The sequence below is a fragment of the Pseudorca crassidens genome, chromosome X, assembly GCF_039906515.1.
Source record: "Pseudorca crassidens isolate mPseCra1 chromosome X, mPseCra1.hap1, whole genome shotgun sequence".
In the NCBI taxonomy this organism is placed as follows: Eukaryota; Metazoa; Chordata; class Mammalia; order Artiodactyla; family Delphinidae; genus Pseudorca; species Pseudorca crassidens.
Window position 1 is genome coordinate 51,212,216 of NC_090317.1, and position 11,983 is coordinate 51,224,198.

General features: G+C 37.8%; 1 protein-coding gene across 1 annotated transcript; it reads left to right on the top strand.

Annotated features, from left to right (window-relative positions):
• The first annotated feature begins 593 nt into the window (after positions 1-593).
• On the top strand, positions 594-10,701 carry LOC137216629 (vigilin-like). The gene is given in 6 exon segments (XM_067722702.1): positions 594-740; positions 6,722-6,911; positions 6,914-7,164; positions 7,166-7,598; positions 7,601-9,226; positions 9,229-10,701. Coding segments are annotated over 6 exon segments (3,882 nt in total). The 3' UTR covers positions 10,464-10,701.
• The last annotated feature ends 1,282 nt before the right edge of the window (positions 10,702-11,983 follow it).

Below are 11,983 nucleotides of genomic sequence, written 5' to 3' on the forward strand. Positions count from 1 at the left end.
GCCCTGAACTCGGCTCTCCCACCTTAGAGACTCAGGCCTGACACCTGGCCAGAGCACCAAGACCCTGTCAGCCACATGGCTTGGTAGAAAAGGGAGAAAGAACAGAAAGAAAGAAAATAAATAAAATAGTTATTAAAATAAAAAATTTAAAAAATATTATTCAATTAAAAAATAAATGTAATAAAAAGAGAGCAACCAAACCACTAAACAAATCCACCAATGATAACATGTGCTAAAAACTATACTAAGATAAACATAAAAATCAGAAACTAGTCAGTTGCATACAGCAAACCCAAATTCTACAGTGGTTCCCAAAGTGCACGGACTCAGTTTTGGCATGATTCGTTGTCTATTCAGGTGTTCCACAGATGCAGGGTACATCAAGCTGATTGTGGGGATTTAATCCACTGCTCCTGAGGCTTCATGGAGAAATTTCCCTTTCTCTTCTTTTTTCACACAGCTCCTAGGGTTCAGCTTTGAATTTGGTCCTGTCTCTGCATGAAGGTCACCCTCTGGTGTCTGTTCTTTGCCCAGACAGGAGGGGGTTAAAGGAGCGACTGATTAAGGGGCTCTGGCTCACTCAGACTGGGGGGATGGAGAGGTACGGAATGCTGGGCCAGCCTGTGGCGGCAGATGCTCCCACGATGTTGCAACAGCCTGAGGTGTGCTGTGTGTTCTGGAGAAGTTGTCCCTGGATCGCAGTATGCTGGCAGTGGCAGGCTGCACAGGCTCCCAGGAGGGTAAGTGTGGATAGTGATCTGCGCTTGCACACAGGATTCTTCGTGGCTGCAGCAGCAGTGTTAGCATTTGACGCCTGTCTCTGGTGTTCGTGCTGATAACCGTGACTCGTGCCTGTCTCTGAAGCTCATTTTGGTGGTGCTCTGAATCTCCTCTCCTCACACACCCTAAAACATTGGTCTCTTGCCTCTTAGGCAGTTCCAAATGCTTTCCCTGGACTTCCTTCTGGTTAGCTGTGGTGCACTAGCCCCCTTTCAGGTTGTGTTCATGCAGCCAACCCCAGTCTTCTCCCTGGGATCTGACCTCCAAAGCCCAAGTCTCAACTCCCAACTGCCCCCACCCCCATCCCCCGCCCCACCAGGTGAGCAGACAAGCCTCTCAGACTGGTGAGTGCTGGTTGGCACTGATCTTCTATGCGAGAATCTCTCCACTTTGCTCTCTGCACCCCAGTTGCTGGGCTTTCCTCTGTGGCTCTGAAGCTTCCCACTCACCCACCCCCCAGTGAAAAGGTTTCCTAGTGTGTGGAAACTTTTCCTCCTTCACAGCTCCCTTCCAGAGGTGCAGGTCCCATCCCTATTATTTTATTTCTGTTTTTCCCTTTTTCTTTTGCCTTACCCAGGTATGTGGGGCGTTTCGTGCCTTTTGGGAAGTCTGAGGTCTTCTGCCAGCGTTCAGTAAGTGTTCTGTAGGAGTTGTTCCACATGTAGATATATTTTTGATGTATTTGTTGGGAGGAAGTGATCTCCATGTCTTACTCCTCTGTCATCTTGAAGGCACTCCTGTATTGATTTTTAAGTGCCTTTTTATGTTCAATAGAATATGCTTTTGCTGTATTTTATTGTTTTATTTTTTCTGCTTGTCATTTGAATTATTAGCCATAAAACATAATTTTTAGTTCTTGGAGCATGACACACCCTACTAGGCAATGAAAATACAGCAATGAACAAACAAATTCTTGAAATTAAGGAACTTACATCCTAATGTGTGTGTGTGTGTGTGTGTGTGTGTGTGTGTGTGTGTGTATGTATTAGGAAGCATAGCGATAGACCCTAACTGTGTCACTGAAGTAAATAAAATAGTAAAGAAAAGAGCAAAGTGATAGAGTGAAGGGTTTATTTAGTTAGGTCAGGCAGAGAAGTCATCTTTTAGGAGATATTTGAGTTAAGATGATGTTTGAAGTGAATGATAAGAGGAGGAAAGTACAGGAGACTTGGAAATAGGAGATTTGCAAATGGATGAACTAGCAAATGGTAAGGCTTTGAAGAATAATTGCACAAGACATGGCCAAACAACAGATGGACCAATGTAGCAGTAACATAATAGAAACATGACTGGTAGATGAGACAATTGAGGTTGAAAGGGATTGTGTCCTAAAGGATTTAAAAGGTCAAAAAGAATTAGATAAAATGTCTTTTCATAGATAAAAATAATCAAGCATTGGTAATTTCATACAGTTTTACTTAATAGTTTTATTTTATTCTAATTGCAGTGGGAACCCACTCAACAGTATTAAGGACAAGAGTATGAGTTTATTGATGCTTTATCAACTTTTTGACTGTTATTTATCATTTTTTAAACATTTTTATTGAGATATAATTGATATATAACATTATGTATCATTTGGGTGATCAACATGTTGATTTGATACATTTGTATATTGCAATATAATTGCCACAGTGATGTTAGCTAACACCTCTAACATGTCATGTAATTATCATTTTTTTGTGGTGGGAACAAGTAAGATATAGTCTCTTAGGAACTATGGAGTTTATAATACAGTATTGCCTATATCACTATGCTGTGCATTAGACTCCAGGGTTTATTTATCTAGTAGTTCCAAGTTTGTACCCTTAAACAACAGATCCCCAATTCCTCCACCCCCAGCCTCTGGTAACAAATATTGTACTCTGTTTTTACAAGTTCAGCTTAAGTTTCCACATATAAGTGAGACCATATAGTATTTGTCTTTCTCTGTCTGACTTGTCTCACATAGCATCTTTAGAGTCAAAGTGAGTATCTGGTAAGCAGCATACAATGTGCTCTTGCTTTAAAAAATAAATCCAGCCAGCCATTCTGTGGCTTTTGATTGTTAAATTATACCCATTTACACTAAGAGAAATTATTGATATGTAAGGACTTACCAATGCCATCAATTGCTTTCTGGATGTTTTGTATCCATTGTTTCTTTTTCCTTCTGTTTCTGCCCACCTCTGTAAAATGGTGATTTTCATATTAGTATGCTCTGTTTCCCTTTTCTTTATCATTTGTTCATTTACTCTAAGATCTTGCTTTGTAGTTACCATGAGGCTTACATAAAATATTTCATAGAGAAAACAATTTCAAGGTGATAGCAACTTAATCTTGATCACTTACACAAACTTCATTCTTTCACTCCCTGTCTTTTATTTTTGATGTCACAATTTACCTCCTTTTATATTGTATATTTGTTAACAAATTATAGTAGCTATAATTATTTTTAATAGTCTTCTCCTTTAACTTTTATATTATAGTTAAGTGGTTAACACACAATCCTATTAAAAGTTGCAGTTTTCTAAGTGTGACTGTATATTTAACTTTACCAATGTTTTATATACTTTCAAGTGTTTTCATGTCACTGAGTAGTGCCATTTTGTTTAAGCTTATAGAAATCCTTTTAGCATTTCTTCAAAGGCAGGTCTTGTAGTAATAAATGCTGTCAGATTTTTGGCAAGAAAAGTCTTCATTTTTCCTTCAGATCTGAAGGATAACTTTACTAGATAGAATATTCTTGGTTTTCAAATTTTTCATTCAACACTTTAAATATGTTATTACACTCTCCCCTGGCCTGTAGTGTTTCTGCTGAGAAATCTGCTGATTGCCTAATGGAGGTTTCTTTTTAAAGAGTTACAATTTCCCCCCACTTGGCTCCTTTTAGGATTCTCTATCTTTGATTTTTCACAGTTTCATCTAATGTGTCTTGGAGACTGTACTATTGCACTGAGATAATAGAATTATCTATTGACTTTGTCAACTTGGACTTTCAAGTCTCACTCCGGGTTTGGGAAGTTCTCAGCTATTATTTCTTTAAATAAAGTTTCTGCCCCTTTCTCCCTCTCTTCTCCTTTTGGGATCCTGATTACTCTAATTATTGTCTCTTGATGGAATCACATAAATCACTTAGTCTTTTATTGTTGTTCTTTCCCCATTCATTTCTGTTGTTGCTCAACTTTGACTGGGTTGTTTCAAAATTCCTGTCCTTTAGCTCACTTCCATTCTTTCAATTCTTTCTTCCATTTGCTTTACTCTGATACAGATGCTCTCTATTACATTTCTCATTTAATTCATTGAATTCTTCAGCTCCACAATTTCTGTTTGGTTCTTATTACATTTTCTATGACTTCAGTAAATATTTTGTTTATGTATTTTTTTCCTGATTTCATTGAATTGTTTCTCTGAGTTTTCTTGTAGCTCACTGGGTTTCTTCAAAACAGCTATTTTGAATTCTTTATAAGCTAAATTGCAAAAATCTGCCATTGAGATCAGTTATTGGAGATTTATTGTTATCTTTCGGTGATGATATGTGTCCTTTATTTTCTTGTTCCTGAGAAACCTCTCTTATTTCCCAGAAGGTGGTGTTATAGCTCAAGTTTGTGGTTTCTCCCTTGCCCACAATCCTGGTCTGTTTTTCTGATAGCACTTTTTACCAGACTTGTTTTCACCATTGCACTTGGGAGCATGTGGCCAGAGTGGGAAGAGGTGTGAGTTTAGCATTTGCACTATTAGGGATGCCTGCAAACCTGTTGAGGAGATCTTCAGGACAGGTACTCCCAGAGTCTCCTGGGTGGACCTCCTGTTAAAGTCCTGAGCACAGTCAGCAGGAACTATGTCACTTTAATGCACTTTGATATTCACTGACTTTTCCCCAATCTTCTTCCTCCTCCCAACCATGGAGCTTCTGCCTTAGTACTCTGAGTTCTGCTGGAAAGAAATGTGTTTCTCCAGCAGCATCCTGCACTAGTGGGATAGCTGAGCAATGTGTGCTCTCCTTTCTTCTCACAGAAGAGGTTAAAGTTGCCAGATATTTCAGCCCTGTGCAGTGTTGCCTTGGGGGATGGTGACACTGGGAAAATTCCTGATACCATCTCCACTGTGACCAAACAGGATTTTTTTTGTTTTTTGCTCCAGTGACATGTTGGAATTTCCACCCCAGGAAGCCTGGACTTTTGCAAAATCTCTCTCATCTGTAGGTATCTGACCAGGTCAGCACTCTCCATGGTTTGTTTGTTTGTTTGTTTTTTTTGACTGTGGTGAGAGGGGTTGAGGCAGGTTTGCTGGCTCTTCTAGTTCCACAGCCCATACCGATATCTGTCTACCTCCTACCAGATGCACAGGTGGGTGAGACTCCTTCCATATCCCTTGGTATACTGTGCTGGATCCCACAACTCCCACAAAGGTGTTTTTGTCCGTGGATGGATGTTTAATTCATTGTTTAAAAAGGGAGACAAAAAGGAAGAATGTTTTATACCACAATGATGCTGACCTCACCTCTTATTTGAATGTTTTGTAGAAAATAGGTCATAAGAAGCCAAGAGTAGGAGTGGTATAGCAATTCAATACTTGTTACAGTATTGACATGCTGGCTTAAACTAAGAATGTAGAATGGAAATGATGAGAATAGGTCAGACTTAGATTAACAAGAATGTTCTTACTTTACATGTGTTATGTGAAAGAAAGTGAGAAGTCAAAGATGATGCCAAGTACTTGGCCTGAGAAATAGGAGAAAACCCTGGGGACATTTTCTGAGTTTCAGAATATTCCAAGAAGAGAAAGTCTGGGGACAAAATCAAGCGTTCACTTGATATATTACATTTGAAAGGACTATTAGACATTCAAGTGATGATATGAAGAAGGTTTATGCATATACACATTGCATTTCAGGGTTGGAGTAGTAGATTTGAGGATCATCAGTCTGTCAATGATATTCAATGTTATGAGTGTAAACTACATCACATATGGAAAAAATATAGACAAAGAAAGGAGTCCAAAAGAGCATCCTGTAACACTTGGGTATATAGAGTCCCAGTGGAGGTCTTGGAGCCAGGAAAGAAGATTGAGTTACAACAGTCATTAAGGTAAAAGTAAATAGAATTGAAGCATTTTTGAGCAATTAAAAGGAATATACTACTGATATATGCTATAATATGGTTGAATCCAAAAACTGGATTGTAAAGGCAAAGACACAAGGTACAAAAGACCCTCTTATACTGTTTGATAATATTTTTATTTAATGTCCAGGAAATGCAAGTTTATAGAGGAAAAATAAATAAATTAGTTTTGCCTGGGTGTGGAAACAGGATTACCTGCAAATGAGCATGAGGAAGCTCTTTCGGGTGGTGGAAATGTTCTTAGCCTGGGTTGTTGTGATGGCTGTACAGCACTGTAAATTAACTAAAAATCATTAAATTGTATGCATAGACTATGTGAATTTTATAGTATATAAATTATTCTTCAAAAAGCTATTAAGAAAATAAGGAGACCCTGTAAATATGGTATTATTGAAGACTAGAGAATTATATTTTTCCAAAAATAATTTGCAGTCAATAGTGCCAAAGGTCAAAAAATGATGGCACTGGGTAAGGCAAAATGAGGTTTGAGATGACTCTGATAAGAATAATCAAAAGATATATTTCTCTTCTTTAACAAAATGGTGGCTGTTTCCTCACAGTCCCTATAATTTGAACCTTATCTTGGTACTCTCATAACAGTAGAATAGATGAACCTTGGACATTTTTATGAGTTCTATAAATATTAGGATTTCAATTTTTATTGATTTGAGTTTATAGATTAATTTGGAAAGGAATTATGTCTTTAAAATATTTATTTTTCTCACACAGTAATATGCAAAAAGGCAGCTACAGGATGAATTTTCTGGCTACTGACCATGTAGCTGCAATACCTCTAAATAATTAAAAATCAACTATGAATTACAAAGAAAATTTAACAGCACCCAAGTAGATACATTCAAAAAGATAATGATTTTACTGCTTTAAATTCAGAAGAGGATCTTGACACGCCAAACTCCAAAGATAAATTCGCTGAACTTCTAGAGAAAACAAGTTGGTTGGAAAATGCTCAGGAGCCTGCTGCATCCTCAAACAATAATAGTCAACTTATCATGACATCAGTCATCACTCAAGGTTTTATGTGCCTCTGGAGGAGAAACACTATGTGAATCTGTTTGAGGAAGGTACACAAGCAAAATTCTATCTAGACTTCATGCAAAGAACTGGTGCCAACCTAGAAATAACTTTTGTCAAAAACCAATGCCTCTACATTATAGTCTCTGGTAAGCCAGAATCTGTCACGAAAGCTCAGAAGGAGATTTTTGCATGTTTTAAGAAACAAGTTTTAACTACAGCTTCCATTCCCAAAGAACATCTTTACTTTGCTAGTCTTGCTAGGCAAGACTGGTGAAAAACTGCAAGACCTAGAACAAAAAGCTGCAACCAACATTCAGACCTTATGCCCAGTTAACCACAGCACCTGGATCAATACTATTGGCACCAAAGAGATCATGAAAAAGGCTCCACATGAAGTCTTACTTATGTCTACTGAACAAGACAAGTGTGCTGAAGAAAGGTTAGATGTGGGAAAAGCATTTCATCCTTTCATTGCTGGACCATCCAATAAAACTTTTGACAGAATCCTACAGGGAATGGAGGACCACATCCACATCTCACCATCTAGTGCCAATCAGATACAAATAAGCTTTCCTGGAAAAAAGCAACAACTAGATCAGGATCAGGCTTGTGTAAAGAAGATTTTTGACAATACTACAGAGAAAACCACATCCATAGATGTGGAGAGGAAGTTGCAGCACAAATGTACATAGGTCCCCAAAATAATTCCGTCCAGGAGATCCTGGAAAGAACTGGAGTTTCAATAGAGATCTCACCCTCACAGAGCATGTCAGATTCTGTGACATATTATTGTAAGCCTGAAAGTTTAAGGAAGGCATTTACTGAAGCCTACTCAAATACCAAAGTTTACACTCTTTCCTCTATCTCTGTACCTTCCTGGCTTCACAGATTTGTTATTGGTAAGAAAGGTTATAATATATCTACAATTACTTAGAACATGCCAAAAGTTCACATACATTTTACTGGAGAAGATAAAATTACAATAGAAGCGCTGACAGAAGATGTTAATTATGCTAAAGAACAAATTGAGGTCATAGTAAAAGATCTTATTAACAGGATGGATTATGCAGAGATTAATGTTGACTATAAGTTTCACAAACTCCTGACAAGGAAGAAAGGTGTTATCATAAATGGGATTAAAGAAAGGAATAAAGTTTCTGTGCTAATCTCACCTGAAAATGCAAAGAATAACTAGATCAGCATTGAGAGGGAATCTCATGGTGCCCAACAGGCCAAGAAAGAACTTCTTGAACTTGCTTCTCATTTAGAAAATGAGCACAATGACTTAATCATTGAGCAAAGATTTCACCACGCAATCATTGGGCAGAAAGGTGAATGGATACGTGACATCCGTAAGAAGTTTCCAGAGGTTCTAATTACTTTTCCTGACCCAGCACAAAAAAAAAGTGACATTGTCCAAATTAGAGGACCAAGAAATGAATTAGAAAAATGCACGTAATATTTGGAGAATGTGGTGACAGACATTGTAGAAAGTACCTATTCCATAACTATTCTCATCTTCAAAAGGCTTCACAAAAATATCATTGGAAAAGGAGGTGCAAACATCAAAGAAATCTGTGCAGCAAGCAACACCAAAATTAATCTTTCATTAGCAAATAGCGACTCAGAAAATATTGTCATCAGTGGAAAGCCAGCAAACTGTGAAGTGGCTCGTGATTTGATTCTTTCAATTCAGAAAGATATAGCCAATATTTCAGAACTAGAAATTTCTATTCCTTCCAATCTACACAAATCCTTTATTGACTCTAAAGACGGTTTGATTGGTGCAGTCACGGAAGAATGTGGAAATATCCATATCCACTTTCCAAAAAACAACTCGGGACTTCAAAGAGTCGTTATTAGGGGACCTGACCAAAATGTGGAGGTGGCCAAGAAAAAGCTGCTGCAACTAGTAGAAGAGCAAACCAAGAGTTATTCTGTGGTCCTCCATTTCAAGCCAGAGTATCATAAATTCCTCATGAGTAAAAATGGAGGCAATGTTCCCAAAGTCTGTGAAGAGACTAGAGCATGTATCATTTTCCCTATCCCTGAGGACAAGGATCAAGACTTGTTAACTATTATAGGGACAGAGAAGTCTGTCAAAGATGCACAAAAGAAACTAGACGGTTTAATTACAAATCTAGATAATGTGGTAGAGGACAACATACTGATAAATCCCATGTATGACCAGCACTTTTTTATGCAAAGGGACCAGGTGTTACAGGAGATGACTGAGGAGTATGGTGGTGTGATTATTAACTTTTCATGTTCAGGAAAACAGACTAACAAAGTCACAATCAAAGGAGCAGAGCCTGTGTAGAAGCAGTCAATAAACATATTCAAGAGGTTAATGGGGATTTGGACAATGAAGTAGCAACAGAATGTGTCATTCCCCAGAAGTTCCCTCAGTTTTTCATGGGACCAATATGTTCTCGGATCAGACAAATCACTAGAGATTATAGCGTTCAAATCAAATTCCCAGAGAAAGAGGAGATTTCACTTACCAATAAACAGCCAGCTGTTCTAGAAAATAAGGAAAGGGAAAAGAGCACTACAGGAGCTGCTTCTATTTCCCCAACAAAATGTGACACCATATTTATCTCAGGCCAAAAGGAAAAGTGTGAAGCAGCCATGGAAGCCCTTAAGGCTTTAATTCCTGTCACTGCTGAAGTAGATGCGCCCTTTGATCTACATCGTTACATCATTGGTCAGAAAGGAAGTAGGATACACAAGATAATGGATGAGTTTGAAGTTAATATACAGGTATCAGCACTTGAATTAGAGTCTGATATCATTTCCATCACTGGCCTTGCTGCAAATGTAGAACAAGCCAAGGCTAGATTACAAGAACAAGTCAAAGCTTTACAAACTGAAATAGATGATCAATCATTAAGAAATTTCAGACTCAAGTTCACATTAGACCCCAAATAGTACCGCAAGATCATTGGTCAGAAGGGGTTAGTTATTGCTCAAATTGGTTTAGAGCATAAAGTTACTATCCATTTTCCAAGTAAAGGGAGCAATGAGATACAAGACGAAATCACAAACATTGGATATAAAAATAACACCATAGCCGCTCGGGATACAATAATGGAAATGGTGCAAAAGTTTGAAAAAACAGTTACTAAGCAAATTTCACTAAACTATCGTGTTCATGGCCACATTATTTGATCCCGTGGAAAAGCCATTCATAAAATCATGTATCAATTTCAGGTTGACATCTCTTTCCCTCCTAGAGGAGTCCAAGATGCAAACATCGTCACTGTGACTGGACTCCCTAATAAAGTCACAAAAGCAATTAATCACATCCTCAGTCTTGAGGAATATTTTCTGGCTGTTGTTCCAAAGCATGAGTTACAGAAGGAGCATAAGAAGAAGGTCACTCTGTGTGATTTAGTCTATATTCCATCCAAGAGTTTTGCAGGAAAAGATGTTCCCTGTACTGCAAACACCATTCAAAAGATCCCTGACATGAACAGCTCTGAATATTTTCCAAGCTTGGATCCTCAAGTGGACTCTAAGACTCACCCTTGGAGATGCAAATAATGACCAAAACCCAGAAATTTTTTTCCAGCAAGCTTACTGAAAGATGTCAAAAATTATCTCTAAACAGACCCAACTTCTGGATCATTTGTACATTTCTTATACTTTGACTCCAATACATCTCTCCTAAAATCCTCCAAAATACGTTATAGTGAAAGTGAAGTGCTCAATTCTGTGTGAGTCCAGTAATTACCAATGTAGTGTCTAATTTCCACTCAGGACCTGCCTTTGAAATTTCATTTATGGGACAAACTTTCCATTGTTTTAAAGTTTTAAAAGTATTTCATTAAAATTTTAAACAACTACCACATGCTTCCTGAATTTCATGATCTGCTTAGCATGTCATTGTTCACTTAACTTTCATTATGAGAACTCAATAATGTGGCAAGGAGATTACATCTGTGTCATCGTCCCAAGGCATAAAGTTTGACTTCACAAAAGCTAAAACTGATTGTTTTAGTTTTTAGCACTGATTAGTGCTAAAAAAATAGCACTGATTATGCCATTTTTACCCTTTTTTCATGTATTCTTATTTGCATTACTCCTGATCTTCTCTTTTGTAGAGTGCAAACAGATTCTTTGCCAACAACCAAAATGTTCATTTAATGTGGCTTATAGAATAGAAAGAAAAATAAACTTTGGATATCATGATTAGGTGCTGGCTGTGGCATTAGAGTGATTGCATATCAAAATTAACATAGCAGTGATGTTAGAAGGGATATGAAAGGCCAAGGAATGTAAAAAATATTATCAGTTTACTTAGAATTGCTTTGGTTTTTCAGATGATGTTTCTAATTGCAATTTGGTAAATTAAGATTTCCATGATTTTTTTTTTCATTCCCCAGACATACTTTACAAAAGGCTTCCTTGGGAAAAAATGTCAAACCCAAGAGACTGTATTTTCATCTATTTTCCAGTGATCTATTAAGTCTGGTAAAACCTTAGGGTAATGGTAACAAGTGTTATTTTAGTGAATTCTGTGGGTCACCAATAAGATCCTCCCTGTATGATAGAAGCACTTACTACTCATTCAGAGGCTGCTGTAAACAGCTGATGTCTAGTGTTTACATCTACTCACCACCAGCATTTTCCTCATCTGAAGTGAGTCACCTTGCCCAAGGCATGTCTCCTTCCCAGGGGTAACATCAATCCAATGAGTAGTCAACCCAGCCCTGTTTCCTCATTTTAGGACAACTCTGCTTGGCCATCTTAAGTGTAGCGCTCACTGTGAGCTCAGATGTCTCCATTGTTGGGACTACATCAACATTAAACTTTCTGCCCAATTCTGCTTTGTTCATTCCCCAACAGGTGTTCATCTAAGATGATTTTCCAGTAAACTTTCTATATCCAAATGCTCTCTGGGTCTGATGAAGCTATAGTTAGATGAATTAATCTGAAAAACACCCTTATATGGGATATGAGGGTTTGTCAAGGGAGGGGAAATGGAGACAGACCTTAATATTAATGATGATGACCAAATTTTAAGGAGTGGCTCACTTTCTTTTAAATAGTCTCAAGCTTCT